Source organism: Mauremys mutica, chromosome 16 (genome assembly GCF_020497125.1).
Source record: "Mauremys mutica isolate MM-2020 ecotype Southern chromosome 16, ASM2049712v1, whole genome shotgun sequence".
Taxonomy (NCBI): Eukaryota; Metazoa; Chordata; order Testudines; family Geoemydidae; genus Mauremys; species Mauremys mutica.
This window is the reverse complement of record NC_059087.1, coordinates 13541764-13563407: the sequence shown is the minus strand read 5'-3', so window position 1 is coordinate 13563407 and position 21644 is coordinate 13541764. Positions and strand designations below refer to the sequence as shown.

The following is a 21644-nucleotide window of genomic DNA, read 5'->3' as shown; positions in this document are numbered from 1 at the left end:
ACCCAGCAACTGAGCACCTGAGACCAAAGAGAACTAAGGCAGCTAAAACCAGGCTAGATCAGACCACAGACTAGCCCAACAAGTGAGAGTCTCTGAAGAGACAGAAGTATCTGGCGCTTTTCCCTCTCCCCACACCGCCAATTGCTTTAGCAAACAGTGACTATGACTGTCTGCTGCTCTGCCATGACTCTGACCTCCAAGTGTTTGAATATTTTGCACATCCCTCTTCAACCAACCCGCATTGTGTACTAGGAAGAGGTGATCTGAAATCCAGTTGCTTTTATAAAGGGGTAGGAATGGAGGAGTGAGAGGAATAAAGAAAAAATACAGAGGAAGAAAGGAAGAGCTGAAAAGGAGGCACAACTGATGTATATTGTGCACCATTCCAAGGTGTATTAAGAAGGCGGCCGCCTTCTCACCCAAAATGTTACGACGAGACAAATTCTCTGCTGGTGTAAAAGGGCACAGCTCCAGCGACCTCAGCGAAGCTGCACCCACCTACATCAGCCCTAGGAACTGGGGCTCAGCAAGAAATCACATTGATCTTCCCTTCCCATCCCAACCAATGTTTGCTGGAAGGGGAACATGTTTAAGGCTGGGATATTCAAAGGTGAATCAGGCAGTTACATTACCAAATCCCATTCAATGGGAGTTAGGTACTTAATTCCCTTAGGCACGTTTGGAACTCTCCACCTGAATTTCTGTGGTTTTGCAGCACATTCCATGAATGCATGTGCCCCTGGGATCTCTATAGCGTGAGTTCTGAGCTGGAGGAAGCAGGCTGATTACCTACCCTATCTCCCCTCAGTCTCCTCTCTAGTAACCCCATTCCCAAGAAGCTATTGTTGTGAGGTTATGCATATCCATTTCAGCATAGCAGGGATCCCCCTGGGAAATGAGCAAGGTCCAAGACGTTTCTTCAGATTTGTATTCAAGACATTCAACAACATTTCTGCAGAGCGGGCAGACTGACACACCAACTTTCAAAATTTTATGGAAATTGGATCTTAGCCTAATAATGCAGGAGGCAAAACTCCAACACTTAAACATCTGCAGCGTGGGGATTTTTTAATTACAATTATAAGGATTTATATCACATACTTATTCTTCTGCTGCATTTTGCCTATTTGCTCTATATGACTGAAATCTATGTCTGAATAATACATTCAACTGTTAGGAAAGGCAGTAATTACAAATTCTTTTAAGATCATTACAAATCTAGTATTCAAACGGTGTGGCTGTTGTACATTTATGGAAACACATGTAATTAAATAAAGATGTTCTTTGCATCTCAAATTAGGCTTGCACTGGAATATGCCAGATTTTCACCGTTTTCAGAAGAAATATGGTTGGCATAATTGCTTTGTTAATAGGAATGCATCAAAAGTTAAAAGCACTCGGTGCTAATTTGACATAACTGGAGAAACCCCACCACTTTGTATTATTTAGCAGCTCTCTTTCCCTATTGATGCGCTCAGCAGGTGCGTGGCTGCAAGAAGCCAGTTTTCAATCTGAATTCAAAGTCAGGAATAAGATGATTTCCAAGAGGCCGTCGGGAGCAGCGGAAACGTAGCAATTTAGGTAGCAGTGAATTCTGAATACAATGGCTCCCATTTGCCCACGAAGCTCATGTTATCATCTCACCGTGGCCAGGTCTGCCTGCAGAAGCGCCGCACTGACTCTGACTATCCCCAGGCCATCCTGGGCAAGAACGGTAATTAGCGTAGAGAGTGAAATGATTTCATTTATGGTGAGAGAGCCTGATGTAAGACCAGCCCAAGCCTGGCAGATTGAAATGTAAGCATGAAAACCAAGGTTAAGATGGACCTTCCTGACCTCCCTCAATTCATAGAGATCGTGGTAAGTCCCCATTCATGTGAGTGAAGGGATTCTGCTTTTTCTGATGCTTGGTGGTTTTGATTCCAGCTGTGAAATGCTCTCCGCACGCTGGATGCCTCTGGCAACATTCTGTACACACTATATAGGTGGGCCAAAGTTTAAAACTTGGGCTGCCTAAAGTGAGGGTCCTAAATCGAAGTGGTCTGATTTTCAGAAGTCCTGAAACTCTGCAATTCCATTAAAGTCCACAGGAACGCTGGGTAACTGACGATGCACTCTGCATTTGAACTGCACCAGTTGGAGGGACTGCACAGAAACCTGCCTCCTATGTGGTGTTACTTCAGGTTTCACATGACTGTATGGTGGCATTCTGTATGCGGTTCTGACAAGTTGTTGCCTCAGAATTGGGAACCGCCCAACAAGAGGTGATAATTAATTACCTCGGTCCAATCTATAGCTTTTGAGTCAGATCCTGAGCTAAGGTAAATTGAAATCAATGGAGTTATGCCAGTTTACCCCAGATCTGCCTATTGACGTCACTGAAGCTATGGAGATTTACACCAGCTGAGGACCTGGCTAATTGATGCCAATGGAGCTATACAGATTTCTACCAGCCAAGGATCTGGCCCTTTAAATCTGCCCTTGCTTCGCCAGAAGAAACACACACGTGACAAATATATGCCAGAAACAAACCATGAGGAGGATTTCTCTCTTGGTTTTTTGTTCTAGTTCTCCTCTCCTACCTCCCTTTCTTCCTTGCTGCCTTGTTGGAGCCAGCAACTGTGTGCAGGAGTGAGAAAGAAAAAGACGTCTGCAGACAGAGTGCCCCGCGGTGTGAACATCATCTTCTGCTTTGTGCTGCCTCAGCGGCACAGGCATCTTCAAATGCTTTTGTTCATTCCCTCTTTGGATGCCCTCCCTCCTTCCACCTGGTAGTGACATGTTTCAATGGAGATGCCGTAAACTCTCCTGGTTTCTGTTTATCATCTCAGTAGGAGATGCCTTTCTTCTCCCCTAGGAGATCAGTTGAGTCAGTTCTGGACAAACGATTGCCGAAGAAGCATTGCATCACAGTGGCTCAGTCGGGGACCTTTCCACCTCAAAGGCAAAGAAACCCCCAGGAGACCAGGCAGAAAAGGACTCTGTACAGCTGAGGAGGCACTGGCAGGATTCTCTTAGACAGCCTGTCACCCCTGGAGATACACTGTCAGCAACTGTTCAGTAAACATGGAACCAGATGGTACTGTAATTTTGTGCATCTGTTGTCGTCTTTGGATGATGGTGCATGCACAGCATGTGGAACCAGGAACGTGACGCGTGGGCGGAAAGGGAAGTTGAAGGCATTCAGGACAAAAGTCAAAGTGATCTGCGGCTGTTCTCTCAATCCTCAGATGGACCCAGATTTGTACTTTGATACTGCAAATGCCAATTTCAGTTCGGCACTTTGAAATCCTGGAGAGTCTGGTTGAACAGCGCAAATAGTGGCATAGCAGACATTGATGATATCCTGTCTCTAAGAACTGAGAGCTGGTTCAGAGCAAATTGTAAAACCCCCTTAATGGGCAATTATGCAAAAACATGACTGGGGGCAGGATGAAGGGGGGAGGAAATGGAAGTTTCTTCTGAGCTCCAGGCAGTCAGTGATTGGCTGAAGTCCTGAGGGCCTTACCACCCAATGAGTGTAACTGCAGATGTTCTTACAGTTTACATACATTCCTAATCATTCATTAGAATCCTATTCAATTCTTTGCCTCTTTAGCTTCTAGCAGCAGTGAATTCCATAGTTTAAATTTATTGTCTCTTAATTCCACCGGATTTCCCCTTCGTTCTTGGGTAAGCAGAAGTGCCTGATTTACCGTTCACTATTGTGTATACCTCTATCACGACCCTCATTCACCTCCTCACTAAAACAAGCAGGCCTCATTTAGGCTTTGTCTACACGGCCGTGTCACTAAAAGTCGGGCAGTGTAAATGCTGCTTGTCAGCCCTTTTGTGGACAAAATACTTCCGCTCCCTATGAGCGGGGTTTGCGTTGTCGACAGGAGAGCGCTCCTGCCGACAACGAGCCGTTTACACAGTCACTTGCCATGGCAAAACTTTTGTCTTTTGGGTGGGGGGGAGGAGGCTTTTTTAAGCACCTGTGAACGACAAAAGCTATGTCGTTCAATTGGCAGTGTAGACAAAGCCAGTCACTCTCCACTCATCTGGAAGTCTCTACATGTTTCATTGTCACCAACGCCCGTCTCTAGGTCTCTTCTACGTCTGCCGCATCCTTTTTGAAAATCATGTCTATCCTACTAGTTTCGAGCCAGGTGGTGATCCTAACGGATCTCATTTACATCAAGGCCTCTTTATACTGCTCCAGCAGGACCTGAAGGTGGGTGTAGGTAGAGGGTCTTAAAGTTCTGAGAGCCCTTTATGCTGCCCCAACGGTGTAAAGTGGCCTCAGTGTGAATGAGAATCAAGCCCTGGCAGGCAGCTCTGGAGCAAACCCAATACTACTGGATGTGAACCTAGTGCTGCAACCAATACCCTGACTCCATGCCCCGGACGTCTTGGCAAAGCCATCCCTCTTCTGGAGACCAGGTTCAAAGAGAAGAGTAGATTGAACGGTTTGCATGAATGGAGTCCAGCTCCAGAGTTACGTGCAGCTTCGGCTTGGCAAAGGTCACCTAAGCCGTTATGCGGAAAGCAGCTGCTTACCTTTGAAGAAGAAAGCCTCGCCTCTGATCTGAGCCACAGCATCAAAGTGAGTGTTGCACCTGTTGGGCACATCTCTTCTGAGCCTGCAGAAAGACAGCACTCATGTGAGCGGCAGCCCCACCCCTGCAGCCAGGAGCAGGGCTCTCCAGCTCCCCCAGGCAAGCAGCAATTCCCCTCCCACTCACTGCACTGGCTCGTCTGGCTGAAGACAATTCCCCAGTGCACACAGACCTGGGATCTGCAGCCCTGGGCTGTCGAGATGGAGGGGTTCAATGGGGCATGGCTGTAACTAGGAATGATGCAGAAGGTCACAGAGGCCTAACGCTTGGCGGGTCCCTGCTCCCACCCCCAAATCAGCCCTGCTGTGAATCCAGCCTTGTGCACCAGGGGATTTTCCAAGGCAGAGGCTCTGAAAAGCTTTCCTGGACAAACGGCAGCTTTAAGACAGTTTTCTCTACAAAACGAATCCATGGCAGACACAACCCTCCCCTTTCTACGTGAGATCATCACCAAGAGCCAAGGAGACGGGGAGCTAGATTCTGCTCTCTGTAGCACCTCTGGAAAGCCAGAGGAACTCTAGTGCAGGCAAAGCTATTACTCCAGCTTCACTGGGGTGTGTCTGAGAGCCCACCTGGGCCCCCTACCCGGGTACAGCAAGATACTCGCTGAACAAAAAGCACACAGGCTGACAAGAGTGACTTCAGCAACCAGGAACTCTGGACGTAGACTCTGAGCTGCTGGGGGTCACAGCCGCACCATGAGAGAGTAACAGAAACCAAACAAAGGGGGTCGGGGGTCCAGATGGTGAATGCCCAGATAGTGACTGGCCTGGCTGAGATCCTGTTTTAACAAGGTGGGGCCACGGGGGGTATGAAGAATTTAAAGAGTAACAAAGCCCTTGTACAATGATTGATAGAGAGCAAAGAAAGGATTTGTGAACCATATACAGATCAGCTGCTCTTCATGACAGGGAAGCATGAATCTAATTGGGGGGAGGGATAGCTCAGTGCTTTGAGCATTGGCCTGCTAAACCCAGGGTTGTGAGTTTAATCCTTGAGGGGGCCACTTAGGGATCTGAGGCAAAAATCAGTACTTGGTCCTGCTAGTGAAGGCAGGGGGCTGGACTCAATGACCTGTCAAGGTCCCTTCCAGTTCTAGGAGATAGGTATATCTCCAATTTTTAAATTAATTTGCTTTTAGAAGAACTTCATATCAGACTGCTGGCACTGTCCTTCTCAACTTCTCAATCCCTACATAATACACCAGCCACATGTCTGAGCCCAACCAAGGCTTCACCCTGGTATCTGAGCATCCTTTGACTCCATAAAACAGACTTCACCTTAGTGATACAGTGCTGTGTGGCCAAGGGGAAGAGCCAGCTCCCTTCTTTCAAAGCATCACAGCCACAAACGCAACTGATACAATTGTGCCACTAGAAATGTAACAAATCTTTGGGTTTCTGACAACATCGTTACTAGCTAAATAAAACACCTGCCCCAGAGGAGCTGGGATTAGAACCCTTGTCTTTCAGGTCCAAAAACATAGACCTCTGCTACTTGACCTGAAGGAAAATTCCTTTCACTGGTAGTAGTAGGTCCCTTATCCTCTCTGTGGTTCAATCACTAGAGGATGGCACGCACGCATGCACACAAAACATTACATGGGATTTGCTTTAAATGCCAGGATAGAAGGAATCTGCGAGCCCATTACAATGACAGCTTTGCAGAGGGTATCTAAGTCAACATGACCAATACAGCACCCAGCTCACCCACACTGTGAGGAGGATGAAATCTCCCAGCATGAACCTCCTTGTGCTTTCAGACTTTTCACCCTACCTTTCGGGGGCTTTCTCAGGAGAAGCCCACTGCACGATTCTGACCCAGGTCAGTAAATTGATGGAATTATCCCATTGCAGGGCACATCCTAAATAAAGCATTGTCCCCACATCCCCACAGTCTGACAGCCCTACCAGCATTCAGGAAACTCTCCATAGAAAGGCCGTACCCAGGAAAGCCTCTTGCTCATCCTCATGGTAAAAAAAAAAAAAAAAAAAAAAGAATATCCTTGCATGCTTCCAATGATCACCCTGCTTCTCAGGAACAAAGCAGAAATCTAAAGACGCCACTTCAGTTATCCAAGGGACCCTCCAAATATAACTAAGCCCCTGAGGCCATGCTGGGTTGCATCAGCTGCATAATCGTAATTCATGAATTCTGAGTGGATTTTACCAGCAGAGAGAAGGTTTCCGTGCCCCTGATATGCTGCCCAGAGCTGTCTTGCCTCATAGATTATCTACTCCTCTGCCTATTCATTATTCAAGAGACACTTGTCAAAATTAAAATCCTGTGTTAGATCCTCAGCTGCTATAAACTCAGTGTATCCCCATGGAAGTCAATGGATTTATGCTGATTTACGCCAGTTGAGCATCTGGCCCCATATATTTTAAAAACAACCCCTGCCTGAGTTCTTAGCAACATCTTCAGTCGTTAAAATTAAAGAATTTTAAAAGTCTAATTGACTTTTCACCCTGATGTTATTTCCATTACAGCTCTGCTCTTCCCCCAATTTAAGAGTGTGAAACTAGACTTGTCAATTTCATACTCTTTCCAGTGAGTTTCACGATCTGATTCTCCCAGTGTTGATGCCAACATTGAAGAGAAATGCTTCGTACATAAAATAAACAGTTTCATTTAATTAAAAACATCATGAAGATATTTTTACACACAGTAGACCAAATTTGCCTCTTGTTTGAAATACACACAATAAAGCCTAGATTTTCACATGTGACTAGCGACTTTGGGTACCCAACTAGAGCAAAAGTAAAGGACCCCAGTTCTCAGATGGTCGGTGCTCAGCACTTTCTGAAAATCCAAAATGAAATATAAGCTTTGGCCCAAATCCAAAAGGGTAACTTACATTAAATCAATGGATGTTAGGGGCAGAATTACTTTTGTGGATCTGGGCCTTTGCCAATTAGCCAGCTCTTTAAATAAAAATACCACACACACGCAAGCATAGGTGAGGGTTTGGATACCCAGGAAGAATGACATTCATCTTGTCCTTTTTCCTTAATAAGCAGCACTTTTCCCTTTTCTACAAAATCCCCCAGCACACCCTGAATTCCTTATTTATGTTCTAGTCCTGAATTAACATCTCATTAAGCTTCTTACCCACACTGGTTTTATCCTTGGGCCACTTTTAACTCTTCTGGACACACATTACACAGAGATTGGTAATAACAAAGAATGCAAACAGGACACCAGTGGCCAGAATGAGCTGGACCTCAGTGGTTCCCAGGCTGGAAGAATTAGCACCTTTTGGGGAAAGCACCGCACACGATTCTTCAAAGGTTCTTGCTAGGAGCCACTGCACTTCACACATCTACCCCGACCAAGCAAACAAGGCTGTTCTGGAGTTGGATTCAGAATCTACACTCAGAAATCTAGTGGGTCCCCATGAGAGTGAGCCCTGTATGTAGAAATCACTCCTTTGGTTCCCTCCCCCTTCCCAATCTGAAAATCCCCAACCCCCTGGTTGGTAACTAGCCATGATTTGGGCGGGGAGGGGACATGTATTGGAGTCACCCCTCTGCCCACTTCTTCTGGCTTTAACTCCCTGCTGCAACCACAGCTGAAGGGAAGTATCCACCCCATGGTCTGAGAAGACACCCATGCTTCAGGTGACTCTTCACAAGGACATTGGTGGTGTGAAGGAGTAGGAAGCACAGACTGTCTGTGCGGGGGAGGGGAGAGCCAGAGGTTTAGGTGAGTGTCAGGAATTCAAACTGTGAGCTGAGCTTGGCCTGGGGGAGGGGAGGTGACACCTCTGGCCAGGGGAGACAAAGGAAGGAGGCGGAGGAGAGAGGAGGGGCCGGAGAGGACTGGGAGACGAGAGTGGGCTGGAGAAGAGAGAGGAGCAGGGAGACCGAGCTCTGATCCCCGGGGGGGGGCTGTGAGGCCCCCCAAGATGGACCGAACCGGGGGGGGGGATCTGGTTATCTGTGCCTGCAAGACCTGTGTTGGACGGTGTTCCTGTCGTCTAAATAAACCTTCTGCTTTACTGGATGGCTGAGAGTCCTGGTGAATCGTAGGGAGCCCGGGGGTGAAGGCCCTGGGTCCCCCACACTCCGTGACAACTGGTGGCAGCGGTGGGATCGGCGGCACCCCGTGGACGGCGCTTCCTGCAGTAAGTGACTGGGGAGCAGGAAAACGAAGGGGCGATTCACTCCTGGGCGAGTGTGACCAGAGAGCAGGACTTTGCAGTAACAGGGTCCCCCGGGGGATCACAGCGAGCGATCCCAGGGGCGGAGGAGTCTGCAGCTCGACCCTGGCAGAGAGGGGGTGACCTCAAAGACTGGCACACGAGGGGTCCCCCTGGAACCCGTGGGGAGCGGCGAGCACCCCGGCCTACGAGCGGCCAGCAGGAAGATGTATTCCCAGAAGCGTAAGTGTGAGCTGGTGGAGCTGTGCAAGCAGAGGGGGGCTGCGCCATGGGAAGCTCACCAAGGCCCAGCTGATTGCCCGGCTGGAGGAGAGAGATCGCAGGAATGAACCGGTCCCTGTCTCTGAGGGAAGCAGCCGGGCAGATGCAGCGCAGGCACCAGTGTCTGTACCCGCTGGGAGTGGCCAGTCGGCGGATGAGGGCTCCTCGAGACCCCCCACCCCTAGGCCTAGGGGGAGGAGGAGCCCAGCTACGGAGGGTACCGTGACCCCCCCGGCCAGCAGGGGATCGTCCCGGCGACGCTCGGCCTCCGTGGAGCGCAGGCGGCTGGAGTTGGAGAGAGAGATCAAACGGATGGAGATGGAGGAGCGTAAGGAGCTGAGGGCATATGAGGAAAGACAAAGCCAGCGTGAGCTGGAGGAGAAGGAGAAGCAACGCGGATACGAGGCGAGAGAGAAGGAGAAGCAACGGGAATTCGAAGCGAGAGAGAAGGAGGAGCAGCGCAGACATGAACTGGCCCTGGCCCAGCAGAACAACAGTAAGACCCCGGCTGCGGTGAGTGAGGGGGGGCCCAAGCCTACAAAGAGCTTCGATACGAACTTCCTGGCCCCGCGTAAGGAGGGGGAGGACATAGACACCTTCCTGACGGCCTTTGAGAATGCCTGCGAGCTGCACCAGGTTGACCCTGCAGACAGGATCCGGCGCCTCACCCCCTTACTGGACTCCACCGCCGTGGAGGTGTACAGCCGAATGAGAGGGGCGGAGGCAGGGGACTACAACCTGTTCAAAGAGGCCCTGCTCCGCGAGTTTGGGCTGACCCCGGAGATGTACCGGAAGAGGGTCCGGGGTCAACGTAAGACCCGGGAGGTCACATACCTGCAACTGGTCAACCGGGCGCAGGGGTACGCCCGCAAGTGGACGGCTGGGGCCCAAACTAGAGAGGACCTGCTTGACCTAGTCGTACTGGAGCACCTGTATGCGCAGTGCCCGTCTGACCTGAAGCAGTGGCTGATGGACCGGAAGCCGGAGAACCCGCAGCATGCAGGCCGGCTGGCCGACCAATACATGGACAGTCGGGCGGGGGATGGCAGGGAGGAGTCTCGAAGGAGCAGGTCTGCCTCAACGCAGAGAGAGAGTCACCATGGGACCTCCCAGAAGGAGCCGAGGGAGAGCCCCCACCAAAGGGAAGCATCTGGCGTCAGGTCCAGCCGTCCCCCTCGAGGGGACCCACGAGACATGGGCTGCTATCAGTGTGGCCAGCCGGGCCACGTACGGGGCCAGTGCCCCAAGCTCCGGGACAAACTGAGCAGACCAACCCCACACTGGGTCAACTTGGTAGAGACCCAGCCGGATGAGGGGCAGCGGTCGCACGAAAGGGGGGTGGGCCGCGTACCCCCTGCAAAGGAGGGAGGGGGGCCCCGGGTCGACCCCTCCGAGGGGCTGGATGCTCCCAGCCCTGAGTTTGGGGTTTACAGGGTGGGCACGGGACTACCCCTCCGGAGCGAGTGCCTTGTTCCCCTGGAGGTAGACGGGAAGGAGGTCACTGGGTACTGGGATACGGGCGCAGAGGTGACGCTGGCCCGGCCGCAGGTGGTGGGCTCAGATCGGATGGTGCCCAACACCTACCTGAACCTGAGGGGCGTGATCGGGACCCCATTCAAGGTGCCTGTCGCGAGGGTACACCTAAAGTGGGGGGACAAGGAGGGCCTCAAGGACGTGGGGGTGCACCCACATTTGCCCACGGAGGTGTTAATGGGGGGGGACCTCGAGGACTGGCCAAGTAACACCCAGGGTACCCTGTCCGTGAACCGTAGTCAGGGTCGACGCAGGGCTCTGCACCCTGACCCCGGGGAAAGTACTTTGGCCGAGACACCGGACCCTGACCCGGTAGGGAGGGAACGCCCAGGGACGGGGCTCAGAGAGGCTGTGGCCCCAGACCCAGCCGGTGAGAGAGAGCAGATCCCCGCCCCTGCCCCAGCGGCTGAGTACCAGGCCGCGGTGCGGGAAGACCCCTCCTTGCGGAGGATAAGGGACCTGGCCAACCTTAGGGGGGGACAGACCATGGGACGAGGTGGCCGGAAAAGGTTCCTGTGGGAGAAGGGGCTCCTGTACCGAGAATGGGCTCCCCCAGGGAAGATGGAGTCAGGGGGGATCAGGAGGCAGCTGGTGGTACCCCAGGAGTATCGCCACCAGCTGCTGTGCCGGGCCCATGACATTCCCCCCTCAGGGCACCAGGGAGCCTGGCGTACCCAGCAGCGGCTGCTGCAGAACTATTACTGGCCTGGGGTCTTTGCCCATGTCCGGCAGCACTGCCGCTCCTGTGACGTCTGCCAGAGGGGGAGGAGGGCCCGGGACAGGGGGGAGATGGCTGTAAGGCCCTCGCCCCGCCCCGAGGAGCCTGTCCAGAGGGGGGCCAGGGTCAGAAGGGGGGCTCTGAACCGAGAGAACCCGAATCACAGCCCCCCAGACTGGAACGTGGGGAGAAGGCCCCAGCCCCGTGTGCACCCCAGGGGTACTAGGGTGGGGAAAGGGCGCGGGCGGCATAAGGTTGTAGGTGGGTCCGAACTTCCCCGGGTCACTGGCTGGAGTGACCCCGCTCAGTTCAGTCTCGGAGGGGGGAGAGGTGTGAAGGAGTAGGAAGCACAGACTGTCTGTGCGGGGGAGGGGAGAGCCAGAGGTTTAGGTGAGTGTCAGGAATTCAAACTGTGAGCTGAGCTTGGCCTGGGGGAGGGGAGGTGACACCTCTGGCCAGGGGAGACAAAGGAAGGAGGCGGAGGAGAGAGGAGGGGCCGGAGAGGACTGGGAGACGAGAGTGGGCTGGAGAAGAGAGAGGAGCAGGGAGACCGAGCTCTGATCCCCGGGGGGGGGCTGTGAGGCCCCCCAAGATGGACCGAACCGGGGGGGGGGATCTGGTTATCTGTGCCTGCAAGACCTGTGTTGGACGGTGTTCCTGTCGTCTAAATAAACCTTCTGCTTTACTGGATGGCTGAGAGTCCTGGTGAATCGTAGGGAGCCCGGGGGTGAAGGCCCTGGGTCCCCCACACTCCGTGACAACGACACCCATGCTTCAGGTGACTCTTCACAAGGACATTGGTGGCACTTCTGCTTACTGCACAGTGGAGCGGTTCTCTGGCAGCTCTGGCAGAACAGGGTGGTCGTCAGTTTTGGTTACCTCAGGCTTGGCTGTTGGGGACACAGAATCCCTGACTCCTAGGAATAAAGACAAGGAAGCATTAGAGGGCACACCACCACCAATAGCTAGACAGTGCATCCCGGAGAAGAGCTGTCTTTGCGAGCCATTGCTGATGAAGTGAAGCATAAACCCACTCACGGGGGCATGAACTAACCATACAGTTGCCAGATTCTGACTTTGTCTTCGTAAGGCAGGTCATACTTCAGGGGATCCCCCACCGGTCCCTGGTAATAGGGTCTCATGATAGACTCTAAGGCAGAGATGTGAGTCAAGCCGATAGCGTGGCCAAACTCATGGACTGCCACGGCAAACAGGTCCATCCCATGGGCATCTGAAAATAAAGTCATCATCAGCATCAAAATAACACTGCGTGCTCATCACACTTTGGGCGGTGGTGGGCATTCAGGCGTCTACTTCAACACGCACATATGTGTCAGTGTGAGGGACTGAGGTCGAATGGTTGGAGCCGGAGACTAAGAGTCTATGGGAGATCAGCGGGCAGCTCCCTGGGAGAGGCAGTCTCTGATCAGACGGCCCTCAGTGGTCTACACATTTACAGACAGGAAGTGCTTTTGCTACAGCGTTGGGCCAAAGTACCTGCGTCTAATTCTAACAGTGAGCGGATGGGGATATCCACCAGCTGACAGATACCACACTGCCAGCACTGCCCTATCTGCCAGAGCTGGTGTCGCTGCCAGCTGGATATCCCCACTCGCTGCACTGTTGGCCTCGGCATTGCACCTAGCGTAACACGGCCCTGAAGCTCGGAGGCCCCTGCATAGATAAGGCCAATGTAAGGATTTTGTTCAGTACTGGGACAGGGACACTGGAGGGCCCCAGGTTCATTGTCACGAGATACAGAGTCACAGGCTCCACACAGGTTGCCTTTATTAGCAGCTGTATAGCAGCGGAGTCAGACATGACGAGGCTGTTCTGGATCAGGTTCTGCACCCTGCGGCTAATGCAGGCAGCAGATGGTCCTGCCTGACCAGCCGTCTTGAAATCTCAGCTGTTTGCCCAGTTCCCCTTACGGAAAAGCACGAAAGGGTTCCGCAGTAACTGCCCACGCCACCGCAGCTTGCAGCACAGCTTATCCGGGGTCTCAAGTGCATTGGGAGGATGTCGGTGTATGTGTCCCCAGGGCTGCCTTTATGACCCAGTCTGAGCATGGGCAGGGCAAGAGGAAGAGACCAGTGAACAAATTGTTTGGAGTAAAGTGCAAAAAAGTGTGCAGGGGGAAGAGGAGGGGGCAGCTTGTGGCAAGGCAGCTTTTGTGAGGCGGTTTGAAAATCAGGTTGTCCATAGTAACATTAGCCCCAGGAGATGTGGCATTGAAAGGGGAGTATGGTCAGCTGTAACATTCTTTGTAGCCAGGTCTCCTGGGAGTTCTGGTTTTTGAACGTGGGGACAGAGAGGAGCAAGGTGGGAGAGAGAAATCAGAGTAACCAACACCCCTCCCCCCCCCCCCCAAAAAAAGAGAGAGAGAGAAAAAAAATATTCGTCAATTTCAAGGAGGAAGATTAGGTCTAAATGAAATTATTAAGCCCAGGCAGCAGAAACCACTGGGACATCAGCAGGAGAGGTGGCATGACGAGAAAATTAGCACCTGGTGACTGGAGCAGTCACATTCTGTCAAAATCCAACCAAGATGGAGCTTGTGGGATCCCTGGCGTGCAGCCCTGGCCTGCACAGCTTTGCTTTTCAAAGTCTCTCCACTTACTGAAACTGGGCTGCCGGCTTGAAAGGCTGAAACTGCATTTTAAGTGGAACTTCTTAATGCCTTAAGGGAAATGCCTTAATTTGGTGGAGCTGGCGGTCCTTTGCCCTGACTTCCTAAGGGCAGAGAGTATCATTTGTTTCTAAGCCATGGCTGGCGTTCCCCTTTTCTCTTACTGGGAGAAGGAGAGCTGGTTATTGGCCATTGAGAACAGCAGCCTTCGGCCTAACCTGGCTCTGCACCACCATCTCCATCCCCCAACTAGTGGGGGCTGTGGGGAGCTGACTACCCTATAATTGGGGGGATTGGGGCAGAATCCTTGGCACCTGAACTCTTCTATCGAGGGTGCGGCAAAGCAGCAGAGTCAGTGAGAGATCAAGGGTCTCATTCCCCACTGCCATGCATTTCGTGCCTTCTTTGACACCTGTGCACAGTAGGTGGAAAAGCAACCTTCTGACCAGGTGACATTTTATGCCCACTTTGCACAAATGCACATTGACGATAGTAAGTAGAGGAGATCCAAGTCCCTGGCCATTTAGTGGGGCCGGGAGCGGAAGAGCAGGCGTGAACCTGAAGGCAAAGTCTGTCTGGGAGAGCAGGACTGGAAGGCAGAGGGGGGAAGTGAGTGGGCAAGGGCTATTTTTCAGTGGGCTCCTATTTACTCCTCATTCTTCCATAGTGTAGGAGTGTTGCTGATGGGCTTTGCGAGCAGATCCCTGCAGATCTCACTGGGTGGAAGCTAGGGTGACCAGACAGCAAGTGTGAAAAAATTGGGACGGGGTGGGGGTAATAAGCGCCTATATAAGACAAAGCCCTAAATAGCGGGACTGTCCCTATAAAATCGGGACATCTGGTCACCCTAGTGGAAGCAGGGCTTGAATTGCAGCTGTGTTCTCTGCGTGCCAGCACTGGTGCCACAGAACTCACAGCTTTGCCACTGAAGCCTCCACGGAGCAGGGTTGAGGAGTCCTGTGAATTCAAAGGCAGCCCAACCAACCTCATCACTTACTAGTTCAGAGACCCCATGGCAGAGAGCAGCAGGGTGGGGCGAGACAGGGATTGTGGGAATGGCAGATGGGAACTCTGGGTTATGTAGGTGTGGCAAGTGAGGGATTATGAGGAGAAATGGGAATACTACCACACTTTCCTCCCTGACTTGGACCCCTGGATGGACAAACAAGTTACTGGCCTTTGGGGACATAAGGGAGCGAACAGAGGTCTCTGGGACCCTGAGGGATGTACACAGGACCCCCAAACCCAAAGGGTGCCCATAACAGAGACATAAATACTTACACAGGGAGGGTCTGGGAGTTCACGAGTTCTGCTCCCACTCTCTTACTCTGACGTACCTGATGATCGGAAGGTCCAATATTCGTCATCATCGAAATGAGTGTCTCCTGCGGTATGATGGTCTCCGGGGAAGAAAGCGTGTGCTACCGTTCCGCCAGGCCCGTCAAAGGGATACCCATCATTGTGGTCCGCTTTGGAGAAGTCTATCTGTATGTCAGCGTTGTTACCCGCCACCTCGTGGAAATTCAACGGGGTAATGTCACTCCAGATCTTCAGGGCATAGTACATGAGGGCGCGGACCGTGTCATGGCCCAGGTGGGATTCTTTGGGGAAGGTGCGGACTCTGGGATAGAAAAGAGAAACCAAGGATATGAAAATAACAATCAATATCAGTGGCTGTCCAGCTCTTTCATTCTGCTGATCGTTTCATGATCCTCTCCAGGACTCATCCTCCTCTTCGTTCCCAAATCCTCAGTCTATTCTGCAAACCACCAGAAAGGGCTCTGTAGATGACTGGTGGTCCATGGACCATAGCTTGGCAATCACTGACATACACAAAGCTCTATTGTTGGTTCTCCCACCTGTAGGTGGAATGTCAGACTTGGGAAACTTAGTGTGAATTTGTGTCGTCCCCCCCCCCCCCCTCCAGTAGATACATCCTATGGAAAATACAAGAATGAACACTACTCTGCAAGGGGCCGTGTTTCACAGATAGCCCTTGGTAGAGCTGGTCAAACTCAATATTTCGGTTCTGCAGATCATTGCAAAATTTCCTTTCATCCCAAAGCAGAACAAAAGTGAAAATTCCGAAATTTCCTGCAAAACCCCCCCAAAAAAATGTAGAATACAATCAATTTAACAAAATATAAAATCTGAAATGATGTTGAAATTAAATGCTTTGCTCTTACTGAAACAAGATGTCTTGATTTTTGGGGGTCAAATTTAATCTATATTGATACTTTGCACAAAAGTTTCATCGAACCAGTACTGTCCAAGGGAAAAATCATTCTGCTGGAAATGTTTTGACACGTTCTGCCCTCCAATAATAATAGTGATTTTATCTCTAGGGTACTAGCACACCGACCAAGGCACCCAGGGAACTGCACAAACAATTAAAGCAGTCAGGGCAAGAAAGAAAAACAAACATTTAATATGCATAGACTCATAGATTTTTCAAGCCAGAAGGGATCATCACGATCCTCTAGCCTGAGCTCTTGTATAAACACAGGCCAAAGAACCGCGTCCACTATTAAACCATTGCACAGTATAAACACAGGGGTAAGATTAAAATTCACCTCTAACAGAGATCCTGCCGTGATGGGTATGGTATAAACTCATGAACAGAAGAGCTGATGTGTTTTCAGCCTGTTGCTAATAGTGGGAAGAGGCTGCCAGGGACAGCTACCTAGGGAGAGCAGGTTCCAAACCCTAGGGGCTGGGACAGTGAATAATTCATCAGTCACCAATTTACAATACATTGGTGGAACCATGTAAAACTGGCGAGATTGTGTGAATTCCAGCTATTCCTTCGTCCAGCTAGGAAGGGACATGGGGGTTTTCCTTCCTGCAGCAGGCCACTGGCCTAGCCAGTCCCCTCTCACTTCCAATGGGAGTTGAATAAATAGCTATGTGCAGGCACACACGTTATTAGCGATTAAAATGCCACATCTGGTCACCCTCGCCCAAGAACCATACACATACCCCAATCCTGCAAGCTGCTCCATGTAAATCAATGGGGAAGTTAATGACAGTCACTGCCCTAAAGAACTTAAAGTCTAAAAGACGAGATGGGTAACATTTTCATAAGTGCCTAGATGCCTTAGGAGCCTAAGTATCATTGTCAAAAGCACCTAAGTCACTTAGGCCCTTTTGAAAAATGTACCTGACAAATAGTGGGAGCAGAAACTGAGGCAGAGCGCAGTGAAGTGACTTTCTCACGGTCACACAGCAGGTTACTGGCAGAACTTGAACCCAGGTCTCCTGACTCCCAGTCCAGTGCCCCTCTTCACTAACCCATACGGCACCTTTAATTATTAGGGTTAGTGATTCATTATCAATATGATTTTCTTCATGAACTGGTGGGGATTCCTTGCGGAATGAGTTTTATTATCCACTGCTACTTTTACAGCCGGGCAATCTTAGGGTTTCCTTGGCTACTGCTGTCCTACAGAAAAAATATTGTGTATTCTCATGGGGGTGGGGGGAATGAAAAGGAACCTTACAGACATGTGCCATTACATCCCAATTTAAAACAAACAAGTCAGGGAATAGGTTTGCCTGCTCTAAACACGCTGTATTTTATTAGGATTCTTGCCGGTAACAGCCTCTTGACAGTCCTTCAAGCTGAAAGCTACCACACAGAAATGCCTTGTGATGTGTGACAGTAATGTAAGCGTACAGGGCAGGAGAGAAGTGATGCTAAATACAAATGGGATATTACACCTGGGGACATGAGAGGCAAACTAAAATTTTAACCGAATGGAACAACAGCTGGGACAAATATCATTCCAACACTGAGCCTAGTGCTCATACCAGGGGTCGGCAACCTTTCAGAAGTGCTGTGCCAAATCTTCATTTATTCACTCTAATTTAAGGTTTCGCATGCCAGTAATACATTTTAATGTTTTTAGAAGGTCTCTTTCTATAAGTCTATAATATATAACTAAACTATTGTTGTATGTAAAGTAAATAAGGCTTTTAAAATGTTTAAGAAGCTTTATTTAAAATTAAATTAAAATGCAGAGCCCCCAGGACCAGTGGCCAGGACCCCGGCAGTACCAGGACCCGGGCAGTGTGAGTGCCACTGAAAGTCAGCTTGTGTGCCGCCATCAGCATGTGTGCCATAGGTTGCCTACCCCTGGCTCATACAGTATAGCCAGGGACAGGTCATTACAAACTCTTACACTATTTCACTTTGGGCAATGCAAGTAAATCCCTTATCTTCTGGACGCACAGGCTCCCAAAGTAGGAGATTATCCATTTGTACTCAACTCTAAGGATCCAATTAAAAAATTCATTTGCAGTCACTGAATTAATTCCGAATGGGCTCTGTGTTGTAAATATTCACCCCTTCATTCAGCTGATGGTTTGCTTTCCCACTCATTATCCATTTGCAAGGCTTTCTTCTACTGTCACAATCACCACGAGATCTGAGTTCTCCTCCTGCCTTGCAAGACCCTGAGCAGGCTGGGGCTGCTCCCCACTTGGGATGGATCCAGCTGGAACTGACATGTGCCAGGGACCCTCAGCAGCCTGACTTCTTGGGTTGCTTCTGCCTTTGCCATGCCAGGCACTCCCTATGGTGAGCCGAGTCCCCCTGGGTGGAGACGGGGGGCTCCTCTCCCCTGTGCCCAGTGGGGACCAGGCTCCTGCCACCTCCCGTTAAACCTTCTGGCTGCAGTTGCAGACTGTGGTGCAACAGCAACAGCTTTGTTTCCTGACAGGTTCATCTGCTATTCACCCCCTGCAGCAGGTGGGCCAGGGCCTCAATAAACCTGTCTAAATGATTAAAAAAAAAAAAAAAAAACTATTTAGCATCCTAATGCGCATGTCAGGCAACTCCCATCATACCTATTCACCTGGAGGCTACGTTAGGGAAACTGCCAGGACCTCCACTGAAGAATTACAACCTCTAGCTGACATATCTGTACCTGCAAAAAAACCCAAAACCATGTAGACACAACTATGCGAACAGAAGAGCGCTTCCGCTGGCATAGTCGTTTGGGGAGACGGTATAGCCATGCTGGCAGAAGAGCTCTCTCTGCCAGCTTATGCAGGATCTCCACTAGGGGGCTCTGCTGGCACAGCTACACCAGCCAAGGCCTGGCAGTGTAGACAAGCTCTTACAGTCATGGTCATCTGCATTTATTCACTAGTACGTTGTTGATTCAACTGAATAACTATAAACAGGCTCTGGCCTATCTCCAGCCCTTCTTAGAAATGGGTAGTGGGGCGGGGGAGAGATTAGAGACAATGATCCAAGGACAATATAAGATGAGGAGGCTAGATTGGTGAAGTCATTGCAGAGGGGCTGTAGCCGCTTCCATCTGCGGCCCACATGCCTCCAGGATGACAAGGTATGTCCACCGACGGGGACAGGAGGGTGGTTCAACTCCCACTGACCAAGATTTTCGGAAGCGACCAGGGATTTGGGGATGCCTCACTTGAGACACATGAAAGGGCCTGATTTTCAGAAGTTGGGTACTCAACACTCTGGCACAATCAGGCTTCTTTAGGGTGTTTCAAGTTGGGTACCCCCACATCACTAGTCACTTTTAAAGGCCTTGGCTATGCTGTGTTTCTCGCCTCTCTGACGATACTGCCAGCTCACGCCAATTTGCTACGGTGGCAGCCAGTGCGCTGCAGACACGTCCACTCAGAGCCAGCCTGACACGACTAACTCATTTCACAAGGGCCACCAGACAGTCCTCTCAGTCTAAAGCCTGCCAAGGGCTAGTAGCATGGGCCAGAACTGAACCAGCGATCTACAGCTGAAGAGTGCCACAGCCGGTCCATCCCTTAGTCAGTCTGTCTCTGAGTCAGTTAATAAACAGATCCAAATGTGACTGACACATTTCTGCCTGAGCTCAGGAGGTGTCCATTCTAATCATCATTTTGGTGCCTGGGTTCTTTTATTCATGTGAAGGCGAAAGGGAAAGAATATTAGTGCAGTATGAAAAATCAATTCCTGTTTAATGAAACACTCCTTCATGTTGGGCAACTCCGAAGCCAGAGAGAAATAAATTAAATGTTGGTAATCACCAAACATAACAGACTATGGATTGCCTGATAAACAAGCATTGATTCTGGGTGGGTTGGTTTGTTTTTTGTAAATTGAGACTGTATATGCTCATAGTCTAAAACTAGAAAATGACACTTTCCCAGCTGCCCAGAGGTCATGCTCAGTAGAGCGTACAATGCCCCGGTAGTTCTGCATCTTAGCAACAGCAGCACAACAAGCCACATTCATTCCACTGTGTTCTACCTGGTCGTTGGCTGGACGATGTGCGTACAGAGAGGTAAACACAATATATTTCACAACAGTGCTGCAAACTACCGCTATCAATATTTTGCATTTCCATAGACTTTTCAACCAAGGATCTCATAGCCCTTCACAAAGGTTAGTGATTTCAGCCTCACACCATCCCTGTGTCACTTTTGTTATTTTGCTTTAATACAAATAGATGACCAGAACGCATCCTCTGGCTCCAGAATGAGCAGCAGCACGGGAGATAACTGATTCTAGGAAAAGATACTGGTAAAATAAAACGTTACCGCCTGTTTCCCAGGCAAGCCATCCTGGATTCATTCTGAGAAAGGAGGAGCTGTGCTGGATGAAACCAAGAGAGATTTGGGTTTGTACTTGAACTACAGCTCTTTGCAAACCTTGTCCCAGCATTCACTCACTGCTATCTCACAGAGCAGACAAGCATGCCACAGAAGCTGATCTTTCTCCTTGTAAGTTATAGCACCTGCAGAAGTCCCATCCATGAGAGGCACGTACTCTCTGCTCCACGGGGTTCATACAGTGCAGCGATAGGCTGTGCAGGTGCTGCCTGTGGCGTGTAATGTCTATTAAGCACTGCAGCCTCTGAGAACTCACTCCAGCTTGCTGGCATCTGCCTCACCTTTCTATTTGGTACTTCAGAGCAGCTGGCTTACGCATCTGCACGTCCCTTGGAGAGTGCCCCACTGCTGCTGCAGCGACATCAGCAGCTGTTCAGCGCTTGCTCAAAACTCGGCCCACAAAGTCAGGATGAGAAAACAAGGAAGACTCAGGAGAACAAGTAGCACATTAATGGACTGTGCTGCTGGGCTTGTAGCGGCTTCCTTCGATTGTGCCTCTGGCCCTGCTGCCTCGAATGCCATGGCCCAGCAAAGAGGAGATTTTGAATGAAGTGCATTAAAGGAGACCAGCACGTTTAGAGAGAAAAGAAGAGAGGCAACAACGGCTATCGATGGAGACATGAGCTGGTGGGCAGGTGTGTGAGAGAGACAGTGGGGGTGGGGCTTATTCCTGGCAGACTCCGCCTTGTTTACTTCCAGTGCCTGCTTCTCTTTCTTTTACTACTGCACCAAACTGCTAAAGAACCCGCCAGGCCAGCCCTGCTCCGGGTTCCAGTCTCTCTCACACTTGTTCTATTTCCCACTGGATGATGTCGCTTCCCTCCTCCCCATCTCCTGCTCCATTCTCTCCTTTCCCCTTTATGTCCTGTTTCCTGGGCAATTCTACGATGTTTTAGGTTGCCCCCTGTTCCTGGAATAGCCTCTTCATGTAATGAGCTGCCTCCCTCTTCTCCTTTCACACTCTCAGCTGGCTTTCCACCCCTCTCTGTTCGGTGCATGCAAGTCACAAGTTATATGCCTAAATGGCCATCTGCACATGCAACTGGGTGAAGCCTGTGCAGACTATGCACCCTGCTGTGTGCATTCAATTGCATGCAAAGAATACTGAACTATGGG

General features: G+C 50.5%; 1 protein-coding gene across 1 annotated transcript in view; it reads right to left on the bottom strand.

Moving 5' to 3' along the window:
• The window catches only part of MMP17 (matrix metallopeptidase 17), a 124689-nt gene that overhangs the window by 8733 nt on the left and 94312 nt on the right, over nt 1–21644 (bottom strand). Inside the window, exons 4-7 of the mRNA XM_044990418.1 lie at nt 15242–15525; nt 12330–12506; nt 12093–12192; nt 4543–4625 (exon numbers count right to left, since the gene is read on the bottom strand). Of these exons, the coding sequence (XP_044846353.1) occupies nt 4543–4625; nt 12093–12192; nt 12330–12506; nt 15242–15525 (644 nt within the window). The remainder of the gene's footprint in view (nt 1–4542; nt 4626–12092; nt 12193–12329; nt 12507–15241; nt 15526–21644) is intronic.